Consider the following 27,871-nt stretch of genomic DNA (forward strand, 5'->3'; position numbering starts at 1 on the left):
GCATAGCCACATTGCATATTTGTATCAGCACATTGCTGATATGCAGGCATATTGAAGCACACAATGAATCCATCCTGTAATGACAATGCAAATAACTAAACAGTTCTTCTAGTATGGTGCTTCCTGGTACATCTGCTCCTCCGGGAGGGAGGTGGTAGGAGCCTCAGCCCTTCTCAACCCGAGCAGCATCAACACAGTCGTGGAACCACGCTACTGAGTGTATTTTGTTGTGATGTACAGCTCCCACCAGCTGTGTTCTCGACCACTGTGTGTTCATGTTTTCAATGCTACAATAACATTATGGTGTATAATAATAGATCTTAGGTAAATACGCTCAATTAGAGATGCTACATGGACTCATAAGAAATGAGGCCTAGGAAGAGAAACCCGGAACCTTATTGTACATAAGGCTAGGGAGCTGAAATCAGTGCTTAAGAGGCCTTTTGTCGCTTAAGCGAGCGTCCTACCATCGGCAGGCCGCGCCCGCCCGCAGAGGTCCTGCCGACCCCGGCGGGCACACGCCCGCCCGCTCACCTTTCCTCCCCTGCTGTCTCCATGCAACATCGCAGCGTGGGCGTCTCTGAGCGCTGGCATTAGCAGAGCCCCAGCAAGCGGCCAATCGGCAAACGGCTCTGGTCTTTCATTTGCATATGCCTCGGCGGTGGCCAATGGGGTGTGAGCGGCCGGGCCCGCTCTGAAGGCGATGTTCCCAGCGGCGCGGGGCGCCGGGGCCGCGGGTGACACAGCGAGAGGCCGCGGGGACCCACCGGGACGTGCCGGGACCTGCGGGCGCTCGGCGCCGGGGGAAGATGTCGGTGGCGGGGCTCAAGAAGCAGTTTCACAAAGCCAGCCAGGTAAGGGAGCGCCTCCGGGCCGCGGCAGGGGCAGAGCCCTGCGCGGAGGTTGGCCGTTGATGGGGTGGCTCGCCCCGCGCCCGCTGCTGCCCGCCCGCCCTCCGCAAGGCGCAGCGGGTACCTCGATCTTCTTTTCATGGTGGTGACATCGGCATCGCTCCCTGGCGCCGCGGGGAACGTTGTCTCCAGCTTCACCTCGGGGTTCTCCCGGTTATCACTGTCTCTTAGCTCCTTACGTAGATCCTTACAAGGGTCTCTTCTGGCCTTTTGCTTGGGGCATCAGGTCTTTCTTTTAGTTACTAATATTTGTTATTTAGTGCTGGGTTTGTGTTTGTACTTACAGGCCTCAGCTAAAGGTGCAGGCTGCAGGGTACCAGCTTTTCCCTGAATAATTCATTGTGGTGTTATGCTGTGAGCTACTGGTTTGTTACCCTACCTGGCATACCATATATGGGTCCTGTAGAGGGTATCCTGTGTTTCTAGAGTTTTCCTTCCTCTTCTAGATGCTGTTTTCTTATCTTTTCCTGGGTGAACCTTCATCTTCTCCTGACTCCTTTCATTCCTGATCTATTTTCTCGTTTACAATGTGTTTTTCTTTAATACTTTGCCTGATCTCTCTTGAGAGAGAGCCCTCTTCCTGCCAGGCAGGTGGACAGGTTGCACTGCACAGCAGGATAGTGCTAACCCGAAGCCCCACGCTGGTAGGGTAGCTTCAGGAACTGGCAGCAGTGGGTTCTTCTCACTGAAGGTGTTTGGAAGCCTCAGCTGCTTTGTTTGCACCTTGCTCTGAGATCTGTTTTTTTGTTGACTCTCATTAATCACAGTGCTAATGTTGAAGTTAATATCTGTAGCCTATTCAGTCAACCCAGACAACTGCTGTTGTCTTGGTGAGAGTGAGAATATAAAGGTTCACTGGGTGCTTAGCTGTCATCTTTCTAGGTCCTCCTTCAGGAATTTGGCTTGTCAGCAGCCCAGATGCAGACTGTGCACTTTGGATCTAGAGATGCTAAGTATTTGTATCTGATTTGTTTCCAGTAGTGTTCTTTGCATTGTGTTATGTACTGATCTTGAAAACTGTCATGAATCTGTAACTTTAGCTGTTTCGGTTAGAAAATGTGGCACTTCCAGGGGAAACAAATCTAAGGACAGTTTATAAAATGTTTTGGCTTGTTTTGTTCCTGATTTACGGTGTTAAGTCATGTAGCCTTTGCTAGGGTAAATTTGTCACTTGAGAAGAAGGAGGTATTTAACTGAGGAAGTCAGAGGGGTAACCACAAGTGCTGTCTCATCTAGCAACTGGTAACAGTGCAAGTTGCTTAATCCTGCCTTGATGTCCGGTAAACATAAAAAAATAAAGGAGAGAGGAGATCTGATCAAGGTAGCAGCGACAGCAAAACCAACAGGATGTGCTGAAGTTGGCTGTATGTGTATAGAGAAAATGTTGTACAACTTCCAGTGTTCATTACAGTAAGGAACTGTGATGCATAACTCGGGTAATATTCATCTTCTCAGGGTGGGTCAAAGATGAGGTTTCCACTTATTTTCAAATGCAGGACTGAGCAAGGATTTCAAAGGAAGTTAATTGAAAAAGTCTCTCTACAGGGGAAAAAAAAGCCTGTTTAGTAGGAACTTTATGTGCAGGAAAAAGATACTGGAACTGCATTTTTTTTTTGTTTTGGTGCCTGAGGAAACACAAGATGCTTCCTAAGAGCTCATTCTGGAAGAATTCAGATAAGATGTTGAGTAAAGTAGTGGTGGAAAAAATAAGAGAAGAAATAGCATACATAGAGTTGATCAAAACATCCAGGTCTAAATAACTGATCTATTTATCTCTGCCACACAGAGACACAGTCATGCCCATATGTATAGTTACAAACTAAAGAGTTGTTGAAACTAACAAAAATAAAATGGAATATGTAAAATGGAAGTATTTGCACTTCATCTTTTAGCTAAATTCTTTTACAGTATGCTAAACCAAGCAAATGCAGAGTATGAAAGAGGGATTTCTCAACAGAACATTTGAGTCTCTAAGCACTGTAGGATCACTTAAGGAGGCATATACCTTTGTGCATTGAACGGATGAGAGATGCAAGGGTAACTGTTAACAGCAGAGACAGGCATTGCTTGCAGAAAGAATGAAATTAATTCCTTTAGTGTTCCCAAAGGAGAATGGGGGCAGATGACAAAAACTGGCAAATTTCCCAGAGGACGTTCAGAAATACTGAAGGGAATGAGACTTGTGCCAGGACATGTGATTAAGGAATAAAAATAATATTTGAAGGCTGACAGAACCTAAAGACAAAACTCTGAAAGGTAGAACAAGTGGGTTAAGACAGTCTGTATTTAACAGTTCATTCAGAAATGTGAACAAATACCCAAGAAGTGACGTATCCGTATACTTCCAAGATACTATTTCCATGCTAAACCAGACATCTACTGAAATGCTGTAGTATGTAAAATACATGCAAGATGTAAAATATACATCAGTTGAAATAAACTGCATTTCTAACTGAAATACAGATAGTATAAAGTTATAGAAAGATTAGGTAAAATAAAATTGAGTTACTCTGTACTGTACTCTAACTGAACCACTTGACTGTTGCGGAACCCTGTTTTTTGCAGAAGAAATGCATTTCAGTTTCATCTTTGTCAAAAGCTGGCCTCTTCAGTGTGTTTTTATGTAGAGCTTTTGTGTTAACTAGTAGTGATCTCCTTTGTGTGTAGGCTGATATCCTAAGTTTAGAGTCTAGGAAAAAGCGAACAATACTTACAAATTTATACATGCTGTTGAGGTTTTTGGGATGTTTGGTGCATGTCAGATTGATTTATCTGAAGTTTCAGGGAAGTAAATAAGCGTTTGCTTTTTAAAAGGTCAGCAGCGAACTTCTTGTGGTTACTGAAGCCCTCCCCAAAACCAAGCATGACATGCTATTGGAGGCTTGGTTGGTGTAGTAAAAAGCCACCATGTCTCTGTTCGTAATACATTAATTCACAGTATATGTTCTCGTTGGTTTTCTCCTAGAAATTTTTTACCCAATCATGTTATTTTTCCACTGAAAATAGCAGGTGTGAGTAGGTTTTCACCTAAGTATCTGCTGGTGAGGCTGAGAAGACAATTCTTGAGTTACGAGCATCTGTTAGAACTCCCAGAGTGAGTGGTGTTTTAATTATTTTTCTATGTTTGCCAATAGGTAAAGCTGCAGTTCTTATCCATTATCTGTACCCTAATAATTGCTTCCCCTGGTGTCACAGAACTGATAGACTCAAAGCTTACGTCTAACCCAAACGTCATGTATCTGTTGTGTAATAGCTTTCAGGTACACTAGAATTTTCTTTACTATGCTTCTTATATTTAGGTTTAAATTGAAACACTCAAGTGGACTGGAATGAGGATCGCTTCCATTCTGCCCACTTAATATCGGGGATGATCCCTTGAGTATAAGCAATTTGAAATAATGAAATAGAACCCATGTCGCATCTTACCACCTCTCAGAGGCGGATAAGTGAGTACAGGCTGTTTTTCAGAGCTGATAAAATCACCTGCCAGTGTCATGGAATTCAGCATTTTTTCCCCCGTATTTTTTTAATGTATCTGCAAATAGAATTTTCAAATTAACCTTCAGGGAGTTCTGTTCATGATGAAAACTTGTCTCATGTCACTTTCAGCTTCTGACGTATCTGTTTTCCTGTTTTCAGTTTGAAACCTTTTGATGTAGGTGGGTATATCTCTGCCTGCTGTTTTTGTAGCCCTTGGTCTCGTGGTGGTTGTGCGTGTGGGATAACCCAGCTGGTGGGAGGACTGTATCTTCTGATGCTTACTGGGAGTATATTTAGCGTGGTGTTTCTGTTTAGAAAAGCAGTAGGCACAGAGAGTGAATAAGGGAGCCTTAATAGATGGCAGATGCTGTTGTAATTTCTGCTGTGCTCTAAAACTGCAGCCAGGCTAGTATTTCGGTGTAAAGAAGTGTGTAGTTAGAGGCTAGCGAGCTGCAAACCTCCCTGCCTTAGTGTGTTCTGAAAGCTCAGCCACAATGCTGGCATAGGAAATCTGTCGATTTAGAATTAACATTTTGGGTTTTTCTTTAATTGTAGCTGAAGTCTGTGTATAGCAGCAGTGCCATTACCAACAGCTTGTTCGTATTGTATTTCTTAGGCTTAGCTTCTCAGCAATAGTACAAATTCATGTTTTTTTGAGGAAACACATGACTTTCAACTATTATGAATATCTTATTTGTTATGTCGGTGTCAAGAGTTGGTGGTAGCCTATGCAGACTGGCTTCTTGACTCTTCTCCTGTTGTCAGTGACGAAGGAGAGGCTCCAAGTGTGAACCAGGAGCTGTCTCTGTCGTCTATAGATAGAGCTGAAGGGGGAGCAGATTTTCTAACCAAAACAACCAGAATCTGTTACAACCTTTTTGCCTTCCTAAAGTGATTTAACCTGGTGTAATTAAGTATATACTCTGGGCTTTTGTCTCTTACGTATCCGGAATGGCATTTCTCTTTTAGAGTACTGCAGCTTTGTTTTAGCAATGTTTTTTAAAGGCCTCTTTCTATTTTTAATTTCTTAAGAGCATTTGGCAATCACTAACAGTTGCACGGATGCATCTTCTCTCCCCAGTTTCTGCTTTTACTCCACTGATTTATGTGACTTTTTGATTCAATCTGTTGCAATAAAGACCAGATCAGAATCAAGACCTTGCTGTTTCCCAAACAGAATAAATCTTGTGATTGGGTTTTGCTGTGCTGTTTGGCTTTTTTTTGTTCTTTTTCTGATTATTTTTCTTTTCTGTTACATTGTAGGTGAATGATACTAGCCTAGACATAATATTTAAGCCATTTTTCAAGTCTATGTTGACATTGAGTTAATACACACAAACTTTATTTACCTAAGTGCTTGCTGGCAAAGGAAGTATGTTGGTAAACTAGAAAGGGACAAACTTCATGGAGAACCTGAACTTGCCAGTGAGACATGAGAAGAAACATTAGGACTATTAGAGATGCTGTCCTTTAACATCCAGCCTAAATTTGGCATGGTGAATCCAAGACATTGGTGAAGAGAGAGAGAGAGTGATCTGTCATGTTCCTAGTTTTTATTAGATCATTGGATGTACTCTTGTAAACCTTATAGAATTGTGGGAGTAGGATGGTGGTGAAAAGGACAGTAGAATTTAGTTTATTGTCTGAGATGTTCTGAAATGGATAATTATACCCATTTTGGAGAGGAGAGTAAACGCTCAGCCACTGGCCAGGACAGAAAATAACATTCCTCTATCCTTTTGTGTATATGTAGGTATCTAATTAGACAGTATAGTTTGTCTGAACGTGTGTCATGACTGGATTGCATAACAAGTCTCCAGTGATTATAACAGCTATAATGTACATTATGCACTGTTCATCTTCCTACGATGATGTGAGGACAGGCTGAGGGTTTGTGTAAATCTTTGAAGATTTCCTAGTTCATGGAGTATTTGGGGAGTTTTGTGTGGGGTTCTTTATTTCTTGCTTGGTGGTTGTGCAGTAAGGGGACACTAATCTATGCTTCAGCCCTCTTCCTTTGGCATTAGTACGGCTAACTCACTTCTGAGTTACGTGGTTGACTTTTGGTTGTGCAGCCTGCCCTGCTTATGCTGAAGCTTGCTGCCTGGGGCCCAGATAGGAAGACAGTTCCTTGAAGCATGGAGGTGATTTTCTGTGGTAGAAAATATATCTGTTGGAGTTGGGAGGAGGGGGAAACTAGGTCTCCAGATTTAGGTTTACGGTTATATTTTCAACTGTATGTATCACCTGCTAAGTACCTTCCCAGTAAAGCATAAATGTAGGAAAAATAAACTTTGAGTGTTTCAGGCAGCGTACAAATCAGCAGAAGATAGCAATCATATGCCCCTGCAACCTTCAACAGTGCAGCTCTCAAAGCCTGCAATAGAAGCATGATAATGCTGTGAATTGAGAATATAGCAGAGATGCAGCTACAATTTGGAAGGAGGTTAGTTATATTTTACACACAAAATATTTATAGATAAGAGTCTGAATGGTATTGCAATTGAAAATATTATAGTGTAAGGGAATGGAAGCTGAACTTTCTCCTTGAGCGTATCTCCTTTTATAGATTCTTGGCTTTGCTGAAGAGTTCTGCACAGGCATCCTGAAGGTTTGTGTGAGAGCTGGCACTCCATCCTTAACTCATGCTGTTGCCTGAGTCATTGCAGCACGTTTGGTAATACAGTGCAGTGCAGTCCCTTGAGAGTCCTGCAATGCTGAAAAACAAATAGGTGAGTGAAGCAGAGCAACAGCATTGCATTAAGATTTTCTTCAGCACCATTTGCTAAGTGTTACTTGAAGTTGCTTAAATATCTCGAGTACATACATTTCTACCAGGAAGTTGCATTCCTATACAGAATTTGGGGCAGGCTTTAGAATATTCATATAGGAGGACAAATTCTGCTTAGTTATACCGATAGAAATCTGGGATGACTTTATGCAGGACCACTTTTATAGGAATGGGCAGCATAACTGTGAAACTGAGAGCAGAATCTGACTTAAAAAACCTCAGTCCAAGTGCTTGCTTCCTGTTAAGATAAGAAAGTTGTATATAGTGGCACAAAATAGCTGCAGTTACAGAACAAACTATTGATGCAGAATAGAAGTTTTTAATACCACATTGTGTCTGTTGTACTGTCCAAACGCCAGCACTTTCTGTAAGTACACATGTAATTCAAGTTACAGAATGTGTCCCATTCTTCATACCTTCAGTAAGAACCCTATAAACCCCCAACTTTGTTCTGTAACGATGCTGTTAAGAATAAAAGACTTCTATTTTTGTTAATGCCACTTTAACCCCAGTATATTGCAACAGTCTAATTCTCTACAGTGCTGTTACTGTTAGCCTCTTTCCTGTTCATGGAAAAGAACTCACTGCTGGAGTTTTATGACTTGATGGAAGCTGAAGATGCAGGTCTTAACAATGCTTTTAACAACTCCAGTTGGAAAAGGGCTAATGAAATTAGATTACACCTTGAATTCTGTTTTCTAGAGCTCTAGTGTGCTATCACTGTGTACATGTTTCTAAAGGTTGTTAAGAGTTATGTGCATTGACGAGAGAATATACCAGTTAATTTCCTGCAACATCTCAAATATCGGCAGCTGTGTATGTGAAATACAAAAATAACTTGGTCTTCCATGCCTTCTATTTGAAGGACAATGCCAAGCATCTGACAAGAATTAATCCTGTTTCTGTAGTACCCTAATTAAATTACACTTTTGATATTGTACCTGTGTTTAATGAACTGCAACAGCTACAGTGAAATTGGCCTGGTTAGGAGCTGAACATGATTATAGAATTCAGGACTCAAGGAAAGGAAGTCAAGGGGTACTAAAATTCCCTTGTCTGTGATTGGCAGTGTTTCTGTTCTTGTGCAGTCAGGTTACAGATCTGAGGTGAAAAAGTGGGGAAAATATTTTTAAACTGGTGTTTTTTGTTGTGTTTTTTTTTTTTAACAAGCAAACCAGAAATAAAATATTAAACCCAAGTATAGATGGTCCTGGGTGGTGAGAGCCCCTTCCCTCACCAGGGAAGAGTGCTTTGCAAGTTCAGGCAAGTCTCACTGTTCCTATTTTTTTTTACAGATGCAGATAGGGTACTGGAAGGTGATGTGACTTCAAGGTTAAGGAGCAGGTCAGTGCCAGAACCAAGAGTAGATTGTGTATTTCCAGCCTATAGATGCAATGTCCTGTCACTAGAAATTCTGCTTTCAAACTTTTGGGGTTTGAAAAGTGTGTAGAAGAACAGTGTTATATTTACTGTGTTTAGGATTTTTTTAATTATCTTTTATCTTGCATAAGATGTATTCATAAATACAAAATGTAGGTATGAGTTTGGATTAAAGCTTCCACATAAATATGGTATAATTCCATTGATATAAAGTTCAGCAGTGCTGAACATGGTATTTTCCATTCCCATTACTGTTTTTAATACCCCTCTGTAATGGGCAAGCTGAGTTTTAGAAAACAGGATTTTCATGTAATGATATCTCCCCAGCAGAGAGTAACTGTGTGTGTGGGGAAATTACTTAGTGCCATAAATAAGATGTGGATTGGAGGCCCAAAAGTCATTGTTTTTGATTCAGGAGCATGGATTTCTTTCGCAGTTCTCTTGAGAAAGCCAGAAAGTAAAATTCAGTGCCTGCACCATCTGCATGGTCAGAGAATGCCACAGGCATGGGAACGCGTTCTCTTTCTCACAGAGAATGTGGCACCTGTCAGCTTGGCATCTGGGTCACAGTAGATGAGTGTGTGATGGGAAGGAAGAAACCCTGTTACAGTGAATTACTAACCAAAGACCATAACTTCTCATCAATTCAGACAAATACACTCAGTTGAAAATACAGTCTGACTTCTTGTGTAATTAAAATAGTTTTACATAATGAAAGGGAAACGAAACCACTCCAAGAAAGCATAGTAAATGGCAACATTAGTGATAGGACAAGGGGTAATGGGTTCAAACTTAAACAAGGATGCTTAGGTTCAAGGCCGGGTTGGATGGGGCTTGGAGCAACCTGGTCTAGGCGAAGGTGGCCCTGCCTATGGCAGGGGTTTGGAACTGAATGAGCTGTAAGGTCCCTTCCAACCCAAACCATGCTGTGATTCTCTGGTAACAATGAAATGCAGACAGTTCTGTGCACATGCTGAGGGAAGTTATTTCTTTCTCTATGGATGAAGTCAGTGGTGCATTTCTGCAGTGCCGCTGCTAGCACTAAAGAGAATTGTACCTCATGGAGGGTCAGGATGGTGCATGACTGTCTTAGAAGTGTGGCTGGGGAGTCCTGTTATCCACAACTGCATTTTAGTTTGTAGTATTGTGTGTTACAATGTGTTGCTGCCTAAAACCACTAGTAAGTTGTGAAATAGTTATGAAGAAAGGCAAAAATACACAGTGACTTCCTCTCTAGATTAGTCACAGTGAACACAGTGATGAAATTTGGGTTGTTGGTTGGTTTTTTTTTTTCACTCATGCTTGGGCTTTTTCCTTTTCTATTAAGTCAATAAAAGGAGCATGGGTTATGAAAAGCTTCCAGATATACAATAGTGCTTGAGACTTGTTTGCTCTGTTTAGGTTTTACAACTCATGGTGAGCACAGGTTGCATTAGCAAAGAAAGTAAGAGATCTTAAGTCCTTCTGTTTTTCCCGTGGGTGTTGTTGCTAAGGGCCTTGCATGAATCCAGCCCAGTCAGCAGTGCTCCAGAGCTGTTGGATTTTTATAAAAACACTGAGTAATGAGATTGTAACACCATTAAAGTCAGTTGCATTTATAGTAGACCCAGAAACAGGAATCACCTTACTTCACAGAGGTCCTATGCAGAATGTGAACTTAAAGGCTTGAGAATACAGTTGACTAAAACGCCTTAAAACCCAATCGAAACAAGAAACCTCTCAAGCAGAGAAGACAAAAAAATCTTGCTGGTTCAAAGGGAAAGTATGCAATCCATATACAGCAGGAACAGGTAGATTGTCTTCAGTAGCAAGTAGCAGGGACTGCCTGAGAGTGGCAAAATACTGTGGTGTTTCACAATGTGTTATAAAAGCAGTGGGAACTACAGGACTGACTGCTCAGAAAAGGTGGAATGATGCCACTTAAATCAAAATAATGTGCACTAAAAAGGGTAAGAGAAAGAGTTGTCATTCCATTTTATAGTGACTTAAAATCCGTGTGTAAGTACTGAAAAGTGTGTAAGTACTGAAAAATGTAAGCAGTAGTTTAATAATGCTGAAGGACAAATCTCTAACTTGATTAGGTGGGAACGGGTTTCTGTAACAATTAGTGCCTGCTGGAAAGCAGTTTCTGAAGAAGCAATAAACTGATTGTTTATCACTTTATATGCATGCAGGGTAGGCTTGCTGATAGATACTATGCTGAAGTAGTGATGAGCAGTAGTATGCTAATGTGGGGAGAAGTTAATTCTAAACCAAATCAACCAAAATTTATGATTTTGGCTGTCAGCGTGTCAGGCTATATACAGAACAGGCGGACAGCCTTGTTCTGCTTCCTCCTGTGTACAGCTCACCTGGGTCTCAGTAGTGGATGACCTTGGCTACATTTTTCACTAGTAATGGAGTCACTAAAGCTGTCACTGAACTATGGCACTGCCAAGGCAGTTTTTACTTTAGATAGATACATAGTTGTATAGTAGCTTTTAAAAACTAGAAATGGTACTCCTAATTATTCCCAGTATATCTTTTAGTTTTAGCAGCTCTTGAGCTTAAACAAATTTAAGAATATTAAACCCAAATACATAAGCTTTGACCGTAAAGCTGTAAATAACTATTTAAAGTGCCCTTGTCTTGTTAATGTTATTTCTCCTGTGTTTGGCCTGTATTGGTGCTCTAAAGTATTTGCCAGGTAATTTTTAAAGCTCAAATATTCTGCTATGGAGTTGAATGTATAATGACATAGGTCTGACTTCAGTGAAGATGATGTAAGTATATTCTGACTTTATATAAATCAGAATTAGATTAGCCCCAAAACTGAACAAAAAGACCTGACCTTTTCCAAGCTCTCAATTTAACAGGATTCTCTGACATCAGTTATGAATAAGTGATCTTAAAAGTGTGGGCATTGAGGATGTGTTTAAGGCATAAAGTTAGGAGGAGGTGGTAGGTGCTTGCTGTCCTGATGAGGAGGCCCAGTGTAGTCAGACTTAAAAAACAAACAAATGAAAACTCCTCACAAACACAAACAGACAAACAGTTGAACTTCAGTTTTAGACCATAGCTGATTTTTATTTAAATGGGTTTTCAATAAAACCATCTAATAAGCAGAAGTCTCTGGTCATGGAAAATGCAGGAAGGCGACTGCATAGTCATGAGTTATGCAGTGCAGTTAAGTGTTTTCAAGAAGAAAAAATATGTAAATGTTTTAAAGATTTCAGTTGCCTCTTTGGCACATGCAAGCTATGATTTATGTGTTGATTGATCTCTTATTTGTTGAACTAGGAGTTATGTTTTATTTCAAATGATGTAAAAGAAGTCACAACACTAACGTGTTACTTTAACAGAAGAATACTGTGATTGGCTATTCTGTAAGAGCTCTAACCAAGTCAGACTTCATACAGGAGCAAGCTACAGGGTAATAACAGTGGGCTTTGGTTCCATGAAGCCTTGAAGAGCTTACACAGCTATATGTCTGTGACTGTTAATATGCTGAAGGCTGGCTAAACCCTCCAGAGCTCAGGCCTGGGCTATGATCGGTGTATTTAACGTTGGCTTTTACGAGAGCCAGTGGAGCCATCTTTCTGAGTAAGCAAGGGTAGTTTAGCCTGAGAAAAGAGTGAGGAACTGGTCAGATAATGTTCTGGGGATGTGAAGTGCAATAGATTCTTCTTGGAAGCTATGAATCAGAGTAGTGCACTCTTCCAGAACTGTGACTGACAATATGCCAACATTTTTTAGAATAAGATACAGCACAGATTTTCAGTCGACCGAGTGACGTTGCTAGATGTAATGTGAAGTGGACAGAAATGAAGAGGTATTGAATGGACAAGGCAGTATGAAGTACTATATTTATGCAATCAGCTTTAACAGCTGGATGCCATCAGGCAGAGGATGCAGTTGCATAGCAACTTGCATCACCCTAAATCTAGGCCATCGTACCCTCACTCTACCCTCTGAGTAGGGTCCTGCCCACTTCCTTGAGTCAGCTCTGGGTGCCTGTGTGATCACACACTAAGCTGATAAAGGCAGTTTATTCGCCTGAAAATTAACCCAGCTCAAATGTGTGATTAGCTTTCAGGTGGATTAACTCACTGAAGCAGCTCACAGCATAGTCACACGAGAGCTAGTACCAGAGCAAGGGAAGTGGTGGGAATGTCTCAACAGGGATGAAAAGGTTTTGGAGAAGGCTAAGCAGCTGTGGAAAAATACCTTAATGAATACTAGAATGTTTTGTTCACATTCAGCATTGAGTAACCTATGCTTTGTAAGAGATTTGCATCTCACTGGTGTTCTGAATGATTAACTAATGAGAGATCTCTGCTACCAGTTCCCCCTGGGTTTAGTGGTGACTATTGTGTTTATGATAATAAACAGGTGAGGGCAAACAAAGGAGACAAAAAAGTCTATCCCTATTCCAGCAAGCCTCTAGTCTGAACAGAGCAAATGAGTGGTAAACCTGGATGTAGGTGAAAGGAATGTTCCTGGACAAAGCAGCACCTCAAGGCACGTAACCTACAAATCCTTTGGGTGATAGTGCTACACAATGACATCTGAGAGTCTTCAGGCTGACTTCAGTGGAAAGCTGAGAATGCTGTTGAAGGAGGTGGGGGGAAACATAAAGTTATTGGAGGAGAGTGCCTGATTTCAGCTGTGAGGAGTACTGGGGGATGGACGTTCTGGTCAATTAGAGTAAGTACTAGTGTGACAAATGGTGTAGAACAGCAATAAAAGTTACGATAAAGTTGTAAAAGGATGTTAGAGGTAGCAAGAGGCAAGCTAACCAGTAAAGAATAAATGTGATGCAAGTTTTCATGTTCTCCCAGTTCTTTTTGGGCAAACCAGAATGTCATAAGGGACCACTTTGACAATTATTTGTTAGCATCTGTAAAAGCAGTCTTTAAATTCAGTCATGAGAGATGTCTGATACAGCAACTTCTTAAATCACACAGGAGCTGGAGTAAGAAAGAAGATAATATGAGAGGTCTTCATATTACTTGGAAAGGAAGCATGTAAAGGAGGTTATTTGAATCTCTGATTTTAAGGCTGTTGTTTTATGGCATAATCATCCTTTCTCATCTTTGCAGCGGGCATATATGAGAATATCAAAAGGAAGCTGCACCTTCCTTACAAGCACAGAGAACAACTTCAGAAAGAGGGATTGTTTTAAGGCCAAATCAGGATTGTATTTCTGCCAAGTGAATTTTTGCACTGGGAGCTTGTGGAGGGGGGAAGGAGTGTTAATGTGATAACAGCCAGTGGAACTCACTCTGCGTGTAACTTGTCATTCACAGCTCTAGCTCCCCTCCATGCAGAGGAGAGGGGATGATGTATTGCCCAGTTGTTATACCTGAAACAAGATGCCTCCACTGAGGCAGGAAATGGTTCTGGCAGGAGACGTACCCAGCACTGAGTCTCACTGCTCATCCTTTGTCACTCTGCAGAAGGAATGCCTCTGTGTGATGTACTCGCCACCACTGCTTGTCTGCAGTGCTCATGCACATGCTTATCCAGCCAGAATATGCTGAGAAAAGCAAGTCCCAAACAGATCATAGTTTGGAATAAAAATCTCCAAATTTTACTTTTCAAAGAATTGCAGAATTTAATTTTATTTATTATTTCATTTATTTATTTATTTTAACAAAAATTTGAAACTGACTGAGGACTCTGAAATTGGAAAAGTGAGGAAGGATATTAACTTCTGGTTTTAAGATATGATCACTTCCACAAACAAGAAGATTTTAAACAGATTAGGGAACAGTATTTTAAACTTGCAAAATTAAATACTGGAGTAAAAGAGTGATTTTTGTCTGTGTTGAGATTTATGGCTTCATGTTTTGGCTACATGAAATATCACATCAGTGAATTTGATTGAATTTTTGCCAGAGACTTCAGGGTAATCAGGTTTTCTCATTAAAAGCACTTGTATCTTCTCTTCTGAGAAGTGGACAGGCTTGAGTTTCACACTTTATTACATAGAATTTTAAGTAGGTTTGCAGAGCAAATAATGTGTCTGCATCTAAAAATTTAGATCAGTTAGTTTATTACATTTGAAATCTTGCAAAGATGTTTTCCTTTTTGAGATGTGTACAATAATGATTACTTTCAGTTTACTAATTTATAAATGCATGTGTAGGCATCAGTGTTGAGTTCTTTGGGAAACAGTGGAGGTTTGTCAGGGAAGTGTTCAAGGTTTTGCAATACAAAGTAGTTTTTGTTGTACAATGCATGTGCTAAAGAATAGCTTTAGCAGAGAAGTTTGACTAAAGTGCTCAGTAATACTGTGACGTGTCACCGCCTGGTGCGAAATGAGTCACTCTCTATAGAAATGCAAAATCACATTATAGAGTCTGGAGTCTTGTACTTTATTCATATATGGACAAGACTGTCCTTTGTCCATGATACTGTTTTTCTTTAATATCTGTATATATTTAATTTAAACTTGTAGACACCATGCTGAGTATTGGTGTATACTCCATCTCATGCTAATGATCTGTTTGATTTGTACAGTTTGTCTCTATTATCTGTGGGTCCAGTATTTTACTGTCCCTTTTTACTGGTCTTTTAGATGTGAATGAAGAGAAGCTATGGTTATCAAACTGGAATGGCTATTTTGTAATACAGAAATACTGGCCTAAGAGCTGTATTTATTTGGGCTTGTCAAGAACAATTGCTTATGTTCTGCCTGAACATTTTTAGTGGGTAGGAAAAGGTCACGTAGTTCTACTTGGAAGGACCATAGCTAGAAGTCATCAAAGGACAGTCTGAAACCTTTCAGTGCAGAGATTTGGAACAAGTTTGGAAAAAGCATGAGTTATAGTTTCTGCAGCTTTGTGATTTGTATAATGGTATGGACGCGAAGCCTTTGTTTAGGGATGGGATTTTGTACTCTGGAAGGGGGCTGCATTTTGCCACAACTAAGTTGGTTTTACTGGCAAGGAGGAGTAGGAGGCATTTAGAAATCTTGAAAAACTGAGTTTGTAATGGGATGGACTCACTTTCTGGAATGTACTTCTCAGTGGTTTTGCTGCCTCCAAAGTCCAGTAGCTGACAAAGGGCACTGAGAATAAAAGCACTGTGGTTTAGAAATGCCTATGTGAAGCCTGCATTGCTTGCTTTTTCATCCCACTGGCATCATCAAGCATATGAAGTGACAATTGCGGGTTTACTGGGGTACACTGAGAAAGCCTACTTAGGTACCTGGGAAGGATGTCAAGACTAATACAGACTTGAAGTTTAAAGCATTTGAGATGGTGGATCACCATGTCAAAGGAAAGGCTTCAGATCACTATATATCTCAGAACTGTAGCTCCAAGAGCAGTGACTATGCCCAAATTCAGCTGGTTTAAGAGCCTATAGGAGCCAAAGGTAAAAGGCCATCTTCACAATAATGGTATAATTACAGCAGATTATCTAGGTAAGTTAATAACAAGCTCCATTAATCATTGGGTGATCCAGCTCATTTGTAAGAGATTGTGGGGGAGCAGTGGGAGAAGAATTGTGTTTGAATTGTTCTTTGTTGGAGTTCAACTCCTTTGCCAGAATGGCTTGGAATAGCAAACGCCAGGCCCCTGTGCAGTTGAGATGTGGTGCTAGCTCTCTGTTGCTGGAATCAAGCTTCTGCTTTGTGACAGCTGCTCTATTTTCCTTTAAACATACAACACGTTTGTTTTGACATTATTCAGCAGCCAGTGTTTAAGCTCTCTGTGGTTAAAGAGAATAAAGAAAATGTGTGTAATTAGGAAGCTGAGAAAGCTGCTATATGTTATGGGAAAGAAAGAAAAGACAGCGCTTTTACAACTACAGTTGAGGGTCTTGCCAAAATTATCTGAATATGGCTACTGATTGCTTAATATTTTCTGTCAAAGAAACTTGGTAAAGAAAATTATCTCTAACAACTAGTGTGTGCATTGTAAGAGAAAGGACTCTAGCCTTTTAGGTTTTAGAAGTGGTGGAATACGTTCCTTTAAACTTTCCTACTATAGTAGCGTTATACATTCTGTATGCTTCTAGCTCGTGTATTTGTCAAGTAATCTTACCTTGTTAGAGCTGTAGAGTCTAACCTGAACTTAAATCAAAAAGTGTTCTGCTGCCAACAGATCTGAAGGCAGGAAGAGACTCAAGTCCTGTTTAAAAATTGAAGACTTTAATACACGCTGATGACATTTTGTCTAAGTGACAGATTTCTAATTGGAGACCTTTACTCCTGCAGATGATTTAGAGCTCGCAGTATTGCATTTTCTGAACCTGGCATTGCAGCACTTTATAAGCCCCTCAGCAAGTAGCTGTTCACAGTTAATGTAACTGGTGACACTTATCTGTTGCGTTCTTAAGTGTCCATGGGAAAGTGATTTTGCAATTCAAAGGTAGAAGGTCAAATTTAATGAAACGGAGTCATGAACAGTGCATATCTTCCTGATAGAAAACAAAGTTGATAGAAAGTAGCTTTTAAAGCAAACTGTCCTTGAAAGCAAAGGTAGTTGTATCTCTTCCTAGCTGGTTCCCCCATTCCCCCCCTCCTTTCATTATTATCTGTTTCTCAAAATAACAGCAAGTACATGATCTTCCCTGATGTTCGCTGCAGTGTTTCTGTCCTAGAACTCTCCATTCTTTCAACCTTGAGTTAGAGACTATATAAACAGGATAAACCAGTCTTGTGCTTTGATAAAAGAACATGAGTGTACCAATAATGCCTCCTGAGCAGAGTACTGAAAAGAGCAAAAGTATATGCAGCTCTTGCTGGGAACAGAAAATAGAGACTAGCAGGGGAGGGGGGAAAAGGGGCAGGGAGAGGCTGGTTTGGGGGACAGTATATTTAAGATGGAAGACTGTGTGAATTATTATCATCATCTGCACATGGACAAAGTAACTGGTCATTCTAAAATGTTTCATTTCCTGCCTAAGTATAAATTCTCTGGACAATTTATCGAGGCACTGCTTGTAGCTGTGGAAATATATTTTTTTTCCTGACAGTTATGCAGCAAAATAGAGCCATAGCTGGACAGTTCTTTGGCCCTTTGAACTGGGCCTAACACTGAAGCTACCATCATGAGTAGACGTTTTGCTGGTAAATTTTATCTTTAAATGACTTAATTTAGGAATTGTTTCATAGGACCAACATATACTGATGACAAAGGAAAAGGGGGTACAAGTGCATTTGGAACAACTCCAGGAGGCCCCCATTCATAAAACTAGATAAGAAACTGGGTGAGGGTCCTGTCAATAGGATTTCCTTTTGTAAGCAATTAGTTTGTCTTTAAATGGTGAGAGAACTTCATTCCTCAATCCAAAGCACAACAGGATCTCACTGTGTGACTGTAAATCTTAAGATACGAAACTAGAGATGTCTAATGGGCACGACATTATGTAGGGTGCCATTATTTCGGTTTGACAAGGCTGTATCAATCTATATCAAATTGTGAGGTGGGAAAGAGCTTAGAGGTAAAAGCAAAGTTACTTTATCTTCTGTGCTGTTTGAACTTGGGTTAACTTACTCAAACATGGTGAACTCACATTAAAAATAGACTTAAATGCAATTAAATATGCTCTAAATGAGTTTAGTTTCTGTCAGTATGAATAGATACAAAAAAAGCTATTAAAAAATCTGTATATTCCAGCTTCCCTGGTTTCCTTGGATTTATGTACATTCATTGTAATTTAAAAAAGAAAATGTGCAATAAATTTTCAGGTTAGCAATGGAACATTTGTATCATGCTAGTGGGAAAACAATTGGGCTACTTGAAGGTACTGTTGAATGCAGAAAATAAACACACTGAAGAAGAAAAGCCTTCTTTTCCTGCCTACTCCCTACTGCACTTTTAAGTCTCTTCAGGTGATCCTTTAGGTGACACTTCCTTTGTTTGTTACGTTTTTTTAGGTGGAATCAACCCCTCCTCTCCAGGCTAGTTGAGGAAGCAGTTAAGCATATTCTGCTGGTAAATGAATAGCCTATCCAGGACTTGTATGCATGGGAATGAAAGATGTGTGTACAGATGGAAACTGATATCTGTATGGCCTATAATAATAAGTTCTGATTAGTTAGTTCAGTTCCTCTCTAGTTACAGTATGTCAAGGAAATTGTAGTAAGAGCAATATTTTTTCTGGCAAAGATGCTGCTGTAGAATGTGTAGAATTTCTGAAGTTACAAAGGCACATTTGGCTGTCTAAACTTGAACATAGCTCTAAGGAAGAAATGAGCAACGGGCAATCTGCTGTCCCCAAAGAGACAGAGTTTGGAAATACTAGAAACCATGTAACAGCAACAGCATGGCAACAACAAGGCACTTACCTTCCTGCACTTCGTGTGTCACCTTCATTAGCGTTACTGATTGTAGCCTGTGTGCAACTATAGGAAATGGTATTGCTGGGTTTTCAGTGGCAATACACTGTGAAGGAAGAAGATACAGAAAAATCTTTAAAAGAAGTTTAGAAATAGCAATTGACCCATTTTGCTAATAGACTGGTAGCTGAGCAATACTCAGTTTGCTTTCAGTTCCGTGTGAATGCATGTGCATCCCAAACCAAAATGGAACCAGTCTCAGTAAATAAAAACACCTTACTGCACTGGCTTTAATCTAGTTGTTTTTGTACGGTTAATAGAAAATACAAACCATACAAAACCAAAAGTCCTATGGGAAGGGGCAGTGAGTAGGCTTTCCTCATTTGTCTACAAGGGGGAAAGCCAGCTTTCTTCATTTTTCTTGGTTTTGCGTCTTGGTCTGAAGCTGCAGTGAAGTCCTTTTACCTCACATCCAGACTTAGAAGCAGTTCTCTAATGTGCATCTGAAGCCACAAGTTTTGCAGCAGGGAGTATTGCTTGAGTGCCATGATGGGTCATTTGGCCTTAGCTCGGCTGGTGATTATATTTTTGCGCAATGTAAGATGGGGATGATAACTGTATGGTGATAAGACCAAATGCCTCACTGTGATCAGTGCCAACATTTGTATTTTACACTGTTGCCTCTTTATTCCATCCCTGTCCCACTGACTTGAGTAGAAAAATGTTATTTTCTTTGGGAATTTCTATGGTTCAGCAGTGTCAATATTTTGCATGTGAGGGGTGCTTTAGCATCAATGGAAAATAGACTCTAGAGGGATTTAAATCTAAAACCACGACATCCTGGAATCTGGTTCATGAAACCACCCATTTGAAGAGCTATTCATGGAAGAAAATTAATATGGAAGTTTGGAAGAAAATGGAAGAAATTGCCCCTATTTTCTTTCCCCCTGAGGAACTCTGAGCTCCTTGCTGGCAGCTGCTGCTGACTGCCAGCACAAAAGCTGCTGCTCTTTTTTATTTCAGCCTTTTTCTTTTTTTCCCCTCTGTGTGTGGGTGATTTGCTCAGGTTTTGAGTAGGGTTTACAGCATGGATGGAGGGAAGTGTGTGTCAGAAGAAAATAAGGGAAACAGAAAGAAACTTAAGGCACAGATAAGAGATAAGGAGGGGGGAAGCAACTAGAAGAAAAAGTAAATGGAAGTAGTAGTAATTAAATTGACTGAATTGAAAAGCAGTGCAGAGGTACCAGTGATTAGTGGATGGGAAGAAAACCTGTCTCAGGATGCTTGGCTGGCTGAATGTTTGTGTGAGAGAAAACCTATCAAGCTTACTAGAAATACTCAAGAGATGGGAGAAAATGACAGCTCTGCCCTTCTGTACTCTAGTGTGAGGTAAGCGTGCAAATGGGACTGCCAGGAAAACCTGATGCTGGAGTTTAGTGCCTTAATGGAGCTGCCTGCCCCTGGCACAGAGCTGTGTGTAATACAATAGTTGTCAGTGGTAAAGTGATTTTCTTGCTCTCCCCTTCCCTGCTTCTTGTTTCAGTTTTTGAGCACTGAGCCAAACTTTTATATTTCTCAATTTCATGAATATGATGATACTGTAACAAAGACCAGACTTTGTCCCTGGTATTTGAACTTGTGGTATTGATTTAACCTTGATGCTACAGAGGACCATCAATTTTTCTCTCTCCTTCCCAGGAAGACAAGCAGTGTGTATACTTAAGCTTTGCACTGAGAGCTTTTAATTGTCCCTAGGGCTTTGGGAATGCAGCTGGCAGTGGCTGCCTAGGGAATTGCTAAATCCCTACATGCCAGGGACATGTTTCATTCCTCTGCCTCCCTTCCAGTATCAGAACTGTGCTGGCTGTTGGAGGATGGATTGGTATACCTGTGGGCTACCTCTTGCCAAAGGCTCTGAAACTGGGATCCTCAAACTAGAAGGAGAAATTGCAGCAAACCTCTATTGAAAGTAGAGCTAAATACTTACAGGTTCGCAAATAAAATACATAAACCTAAAGTGCTAATGTTTTTAATAGGATTTCAAATTAAATGATTATGAAGCATTAGATACACTATCCTTTAAAAAATAATAATGTCTGCCATGGTTTCTTTCAAAACTTCATGTTTGCAAATGCTGGCACTAGTGGTACAGGTGAGAGAAGCGCCAACTTGAACTAATTTTATGAGCACAAAGGACCGGGATTTGAGAGATAACAAAAGGAGGGAGGTAGGGGACACCCAGAAGAAATTACTCAATCCATTGCACAAAAGAATGCTGTGGAGAACTTCTGTTTATAGTTTTATATTATGTGCCTTTTGGGTAGATAGGATTGCCATAGCTTCACAAATAATAATTCTGTTTCTTTGCAAAAGTGTGTCTGTTCATTTACACTTGCAGAGTGCTTCCAGGCCAGGAGCCGTTGATCTGAGCTCTGTTGTGCAAGCCTGCCTTCTTTCTAGAGTTTTCAACTTAATATATTTATAGCTTATTTTTTGTGGAAAAATACTTGCTTTGTGGAAAACTATTTGCTGATTGTCAGAATTCTTAAAGCCACTTGAAATGTATTAATGCTATGGATCTTTGCATATACATGATAGTTTACAAGTGAGTGATGGGTTCAGACATGCGTAAGTAACACTGTAGAGAACTAATAGTTCAAATATTGGTAATTACCTAAGTGTTTCCTATGTGATAGTTGTAGACCATACAGAGATGTCCTAAACTGTGTTTGTGCCCTATGGAATATGGATAGTTCTACGCTGTGGATGCCTAGACTAAGAAAATCATCATCATGGCTTGACTTTGCGAACGAAGGTTTGGGAAGGGCTTTACCCATGCTTACTACAAGTGTGCTGATGGCTAAAAAGGCCCATGTGGGATAGGCAAGTCCGGTTGCAAAAAGCACAGTGAAAGGTCTCCTTGGGTGGTATAGGTGGTGCGCGATTCTTTCTACGTTGTCTTTTCTCCTCGAGACTAATTCTGCATGAGTTCTCAAAGGAGACAGCGGCGTTATAGAGCGACCAATGTCCTGACCCGCCTGCATGCAGGGTTAGGTCTGCAGTTTCCAGTGCACCTTATCACCTGCCGTTTCATTCCTCCTCTGTCGCTACAGGGCTTTGCAAGTTAACCCTTCGGGCCTGCACAGTGGACTTTTTAGATGAGGCACAGCGTGTGCAGAGCTGGCCCCACCTTTTACACCTGAGGTTTATCTGCCAGGGCCTAAGAGCTAGGTCAGTGACAGCAAAGTCCTCAGGTCGTAGGTTTGATTAGTGTCCTTCTCGTAGATGGATGGCCTTACAGAGCTAAACGAGCTCCATCTGCCCGGGTTTGAAGTTAGAGTTGTCCTTCTCCTAGGACGGTTGCCCTCCTAGGACAGTTGCCTAGTTTGGTGCCCATCCTGCCCATGGACTTTGTCTGACCCTTCAGTTGGGACCTGTCTGGCATGGGAGACCCTACCAGAGGTATATGCCACCACCAGCATAGCTCCCAACCTCACAAGGTCACGCAAGCTCTTTGCCCCTGACAAGGGGGTGTCCGTGAAAGAGGATTAAGAAAATATCCACTGCTTATCCAGCCATTATTTATGAAAGTAAATAAGGGAAGCCTTTGCTGTGCTAGAGGAAACACAAGGACAAAATACTGCTTGAAAAGAAGGCATTAAGTAATAATAATGCTGTAGTAGTTAGTTTAGCTGCTGTCAGCTGTTCATGACTGGAATCTGAAATTAAACAGAGCTTGTATTTTGGCAGCATTGAGTCTTGTGTGCTTCTCTGATGAGTCTTTTGAGCTAGACTCTTAAGAAGTATTTACATGCCTAGAGATTTAGATAAGCACTTGGTGGGGCTTTCAAAAGCATCCAGGTCTCTAATACCTCTTGGGCTCTTGAGGCAATAAAGGGTGGGTATGTGCGTGTACATGTGCATCCATATAATAGCTGTTGATTCGTTCTGTTCTTTTAAAGTAAAATTATAGTCAGCTTAATAGGAAGTAGCATTCAATCCCAGCCTGCTTAAGCTCCTGAGTTATTTCACTGTTTTGCTTGTATCTTTATTTTCTATCTTTTTTTGTTTATTGTTGTTTTCCCTCGCTTGTATTTATGAGGCAAAGGGGAAACTTGCTGATCCTTGTACCTTCTGACTTGCATGGAACCTTTGACACATACCAGTAGGTTTAATGGCATGTTGTTGTGTGTCATTTATTGCTAAGACGTCAATTTTGCAGATTCTGGCTTAGCATGGTTCTGTTGCGGAGCTCTGAAGGATCTATAGTTAAGAGAAAAAAAGAAAAAAGCTAGAAGTGACCGAAGAGAAAGGGTAAAAGTGACTGAACTAGGGAATAGCTTGTAAAATACTGCTGTTGTTTCTGCTGATTGGCCATTAATCTCCCAAATAGCCCAAGAAAGCAAGTATATTTACTTGCATAATCTGTATTTAACGCTTCGGTTACTGATGTATTTTGAAATATTGCTTCACTGTACCTGCATGTGATGTAATTTATGATCATTATGGAGGTTCTCAACTTTGTTAATACTCCTGTGGAAAGCTACTTCTGCTGAATCAGGACCACAACTGGGTGTTGTAGTACCCTGTGGTTTTCTTTAAATTTCATTTTAGCAGAGTTTATTCAGTTAGGATCTATTATTGAAAAACTGGGGGGAAAAAAGTGAATCCTGTAATTGCAGAGTCAAACTTGTGTAGGTATAAAATGAGCCATCACCTGTGCCTTGCTTTGGGTACAGTTTCAGGTAGCTTTGATAGAATGTTTTATGAAGTTTGGGTTTGAGACAAAAGTGTTCAGCTGGACAGCGTGTGGTTTATTCAATTCCTAACTGGGGTCAGAAGTGTTTCATATAATCTTGAGCAAACTGTTCAACGTTCTGCTAACCAAATAATTGCGTATTTGGACCAAATGCAGATTTTTTTTGGTTAGTATTTTCTGTTTTGTATTGTTACACATATTTAGAAACTAGAGCAATCCATGACTGCATACATCAGCAGGTAATCAATGTAATTTTGCAGATTTTAAGTGCTATCACTCAAAATTTGAAGCATCTAATCCTATCAGTTTGAACATGGAAGATGGGGATAAACACTTTTCATTTCAATTTTCTAACAGACTGTCTCCAACAAAAATATCTTTGTTGCACAGATTGTGCCCTCACTGCTTGATTTTGTTCTCTGGCAAAATCTGAAATTATGTTCTTAAACTAAAGTTCAGTGATTTTTGCAGTACTTGACAACTCACAATTTGTAACCCATAAACATAACTTTCACTGGCTTTGCCTCTTCAGAAATACATATAGAATACTTACGAAGACATCGTTCTTGAGGGCAAAGAGATCGGTGACTCTGGCGTTCTAGTTTCAGAGTTACCACTTGTTTACTGTGTGGCCAAGGACAAGCGAGTTTAACCCAAATTCAGTCAAGTATTTAGGTTTGCAGTTCCCCCCCTAAAATGACTGGTGAATTAGCAGCTTGGATGTGTGGTTCAATCTGTACCAATTTGTTCCTCACTTTCCTACAGCATCAAAAGCTATAGCAGCTGCTAGTAAGTAGTAGCTCTTGCTCAGAGCAGAAAGTCTGGAATGCAGACCTGAAACAAGCAATATCAGCAGCACAAGGACTTTTTTTTAATGAGAGACTCGAGACCTTTGGAGTATCAAAGAAAGAGTCAAACTGTCCATTCCATACTGAAAGGAAAACATGCTGAAATATGTTAAGGACTTGAAGAGAGCATGCTTGTTCAGAGGAAGAGACAGCCTCGTTCTCACTGTGCAGACTTCTCTGTAAGTCTAGATTACATAGTCTATATTTACACATACTTTGGCTGCATTTTGTTAATAGCGTTAATTTAAAAGGCTGCCAGATCGTGTACTGGCTGGATCAGTTGGGTACCGGATTTTGAGTGTTGACTAAGTAACAGCAAGTGCTCAGCATTCTTGACCCTACTTAGAACTCACTTTCTGGCGCAGGCTTCTTGCGGAGCAACTCTGAGGAGTATCAGAGCCGTAATTTAACACCTGATGTTTCCATTACTACATTAATATAACCAAACCCTAAATTACGGCAAAAAATTACATATAAGAAATATATTGGAGCATAGAAATCATATGGGGTAAATTCAGAAGGGAGGTGGGGTTTGATTTTTGGTTTTAGCTGTTCGGTGGTGGTGGGCTTTTTTCCCTGGCAGATATAGCAAATAACATATAATAATATTTCACTAGATGCTATTGTTGACTTTCGTAAACTGCAGGACCATGACTTGCACGTTGTCCTGTTTTTCACAGGTGGCTTGTTTAATGCCAGACACTTCATCTTACCTTATCAGCTGTAGATCTTAGAGCATGAGGTGTTGCTGCTTCATTTGCTGCTTACTTTAGAGATCCAGAGTTTCTAAAGCACATACACAGAATCTCACAGGTCTGACAAGACCTTTGATTAGTTGTGTCTGTTGCACTTGCATCTGTTTTGTTTAGGTTTTGGTTTGGTTTTTTTTCTTTTTTTTGCAAAAAGAATTGCAGAGGTGCAAGGAATTTACAGAAATGGAGCAGTACCCACAGGGGTGTATGGCAGACCTTTATGGAAAGCAGTCATTCGCTTTGTCAAAATGGTGTGCCCCTGTCTTCTGAAAAGTTTCTGTGGTGCTAATACTCCCAAATGGCAGAATCTTCTGTTTAGACTAAGCAAGATTATGCAGGTTGTTCTGCTAATCACACTCTTCAGATTTTTTCTTTCATGTGTAAGTCCTTCCTGAAGAAAAGAAGGCACTTGTCAACCAGTAACCCTGTTTGTCATGTTTTGGGGTTCTGTGCCTTTTCCTTTTCTATATGGTTTCCTAAGCAAAGGCTGCTATATTACTTAGATACATTTTGACATATACCTAGGGTCTTTAGCAGTCCTTATTCATACAAATTGGCTTAAGTTAGGAGATATCACACTAAGTGGTACAGAAGAATATACATAATTCAATCAGTGGAAATTCTTGTCTGCATAGTTATGAGTCTCTAACACCATTAATTAGAAAGCAGAACCTCTGGTTGATCAGTTGGTGAGTTTTTGCTGACAGACAAACATCTTGGATTGTCTCTGTGAGGTGTCTTGCCTGCCTGCTGAAACTCCACTATGTCAGCAGGGAGTTCTGTCATTGCTCAAATGTTCCTAGATGTACCAGTGCTTGTGAGGGCTTTCTTGATCCCAGAATACATGGCTCACACTAGTTGAGCTTCCTTTCTAAATAAAACTAGAGCTGCCACTTCTGAACCTTTGCCAGAACTGTGCTCCACAGCTGTGGCTGTTCATTGATTCAGAGTGGTAGCAGCAGACCTCGCGTTCCATGATGTGAATTGGTTTCTTTTTCTTTGTAAGCATATGGGGAGTTTTGATGGACTGGGTTCTTGTTGATGCTGGCGGCTGTAGAGTTGAGCGTAGTGGTCTCAGCTGATTGCCTGGCTAGACTTCTCTATGCTTTGAGTCATGCTCAGCTGTGAAATACTCACCCCACATTAGAAGGTAGGTGTTATAGTAATGCTTTACGTAGATCTGCATGAGACCCATTAACATGCGTGAAGCTGACTTAATATTCCACCAGTCGCTCACAGAACATCACCATGTGGGAAGTACGCATATGGGGACACACTCCGATCCCTACTTCCCTGGCAAGTTGCATTGCAAACATATTTCTCTTCTGTTCCTCTTTCTCTTGCATATCCTTTTATAACTCAGTTCATCTGTCTTCCTAAAATAATCTACTATGATCTTGTTGCTCCTGTTTGCCTGAGAAATTACAAGTAATGAAATAAAGAGTTCATAAATATTAGTGAGATGGGAGTGTTCTTCATGAATATAAACACTCTGGTTGTACTTTCATGCATTTCTTTAACTTTGTATAATTTAGAGATCTATTGGTAGAAAAAAGTGTGTTCTGCTTCTTGGGAAACAGGCCCTTGAGCTTCCTGGTGTCCTTTAGATGGCCTGGAGTTTTGTTTTTTTTTGTTATACAAATGGAATTTCCTACATAAGTCTGGGCTCTGAAAATGAAATGGGGCGCAGTTTTTATTTTTCATGGTTTTAAGTTGTATGAATGCTTTTAAAAATCAGAAAACATTTAATAAATATCTTATGTATCTTAATGTATCCTTAAATGTAACACATTTCTACATACATTTAAAGTCCTTCATATTTGTAAAAAATAGAAGTCTTTGATATCTTGATTTCTGTTGGCTGCTGGGACAAGATTTGCTGTTGGGCCTATCAGAAATCCCTGAAGGAAGTTTAGATGTAGGGCATGCCCTTTCTTTATTCAAGGTAGCGTGAGCATAGTAATGAGCTGTCTTTGTAGTACAGTCACATCCTACTGTTCATACTTTATATTTCTACTTTAAATATCTGGGAATAGAGATATGAAACACGAGGATGTGAATTCCTATGGCCATGGATGTAGTGTTCTGGAGTTGTGGTTCAGCTGTTTGTGATGAGTAATGAATTACAAGAAACTTATCCAATTGTATGCAACACTTCTTTGTTTCCCTGCATCTCTATAAAAATGTACTCTGCCACAGGTACTACCAGAATGCACTTTGATTTTTGTATCTGCAATATGATTATAATTTTTAATCAGTTTTAATGTCTCACATAAATTCCAAAATATGGTATTACATTTTATCATTAGGCATACACTGTGAGCAAAAGAGAAAGCTTCATTTCTTAAATACCTATGTACAAGTGTTGTTGAATTCAGAGGTATTTTATAGTGCTCACGTAGCCATGAGAGCAATAACAAGTATTTGATTTTTAAGGAGTAGCGCCTTGCACTCCATAATTTTGGTTAAATACCGGTAGGACCCAATAAAGCTGCTTGATTTTTTTATTTTATTTTTTTTTTTTGAATTTTCAAAGCCCCCAGTTGTCTCTGCTGTCAGAAATCTTTTTCACTGTTTCCCCATGGTGAAATCCATGCTACTGCTAGCTGAATGTTTAGTAGAAGAAAGAGTTATAAAATCTCCCGTGTAAAGGTGATGACCCTTTGAGCTTGATACT

The 27,871-nt window shown here is 40.2% G+C and overlaps 1 protein-coding gene across 1 annotated transcript in view; it reads left to right on the plus strand.

Moving 5' to 3' along the window:
• Nucleotides 1-635: 635 nt before the first annotated feature.
• The window catches only part of SH3GL3 (SH3 domain containing GRB2 like 3, endophilin A3), a 49,796-nt gene continuing 22,560 nt past the window's right edge, over nucleotides 636-27,871 (plus strand). The window contains exon 1 of the mRNA XM_062629915.1: nucleotides 636-854. Coding sequence (XP_062485899.1) covers nucleotides 810-854 — 45 coding nt within the window. The 5' untranslated portion in view covers nucleotides 636-809. The remainder of the gene's footprint in view (nucleotides 855-27,871) is intronic.

Source organism: Pezoporus occidentalis, unplaced genomic scaffold, assembly GCF_034315485.1.
Source record: "Pezoporus occidentalis ecotype Australia unplaced genomic scaffold, CSIRO_AGI_Poc_V1 ctg11, whole genome shotgun sequence".
Lineage (NCBI taxonomy): Eukaryota > Metazoa > Chordata > Aves > Psittaciformes > Psittacidae > Pezoporus > Pezoporus occidentalis.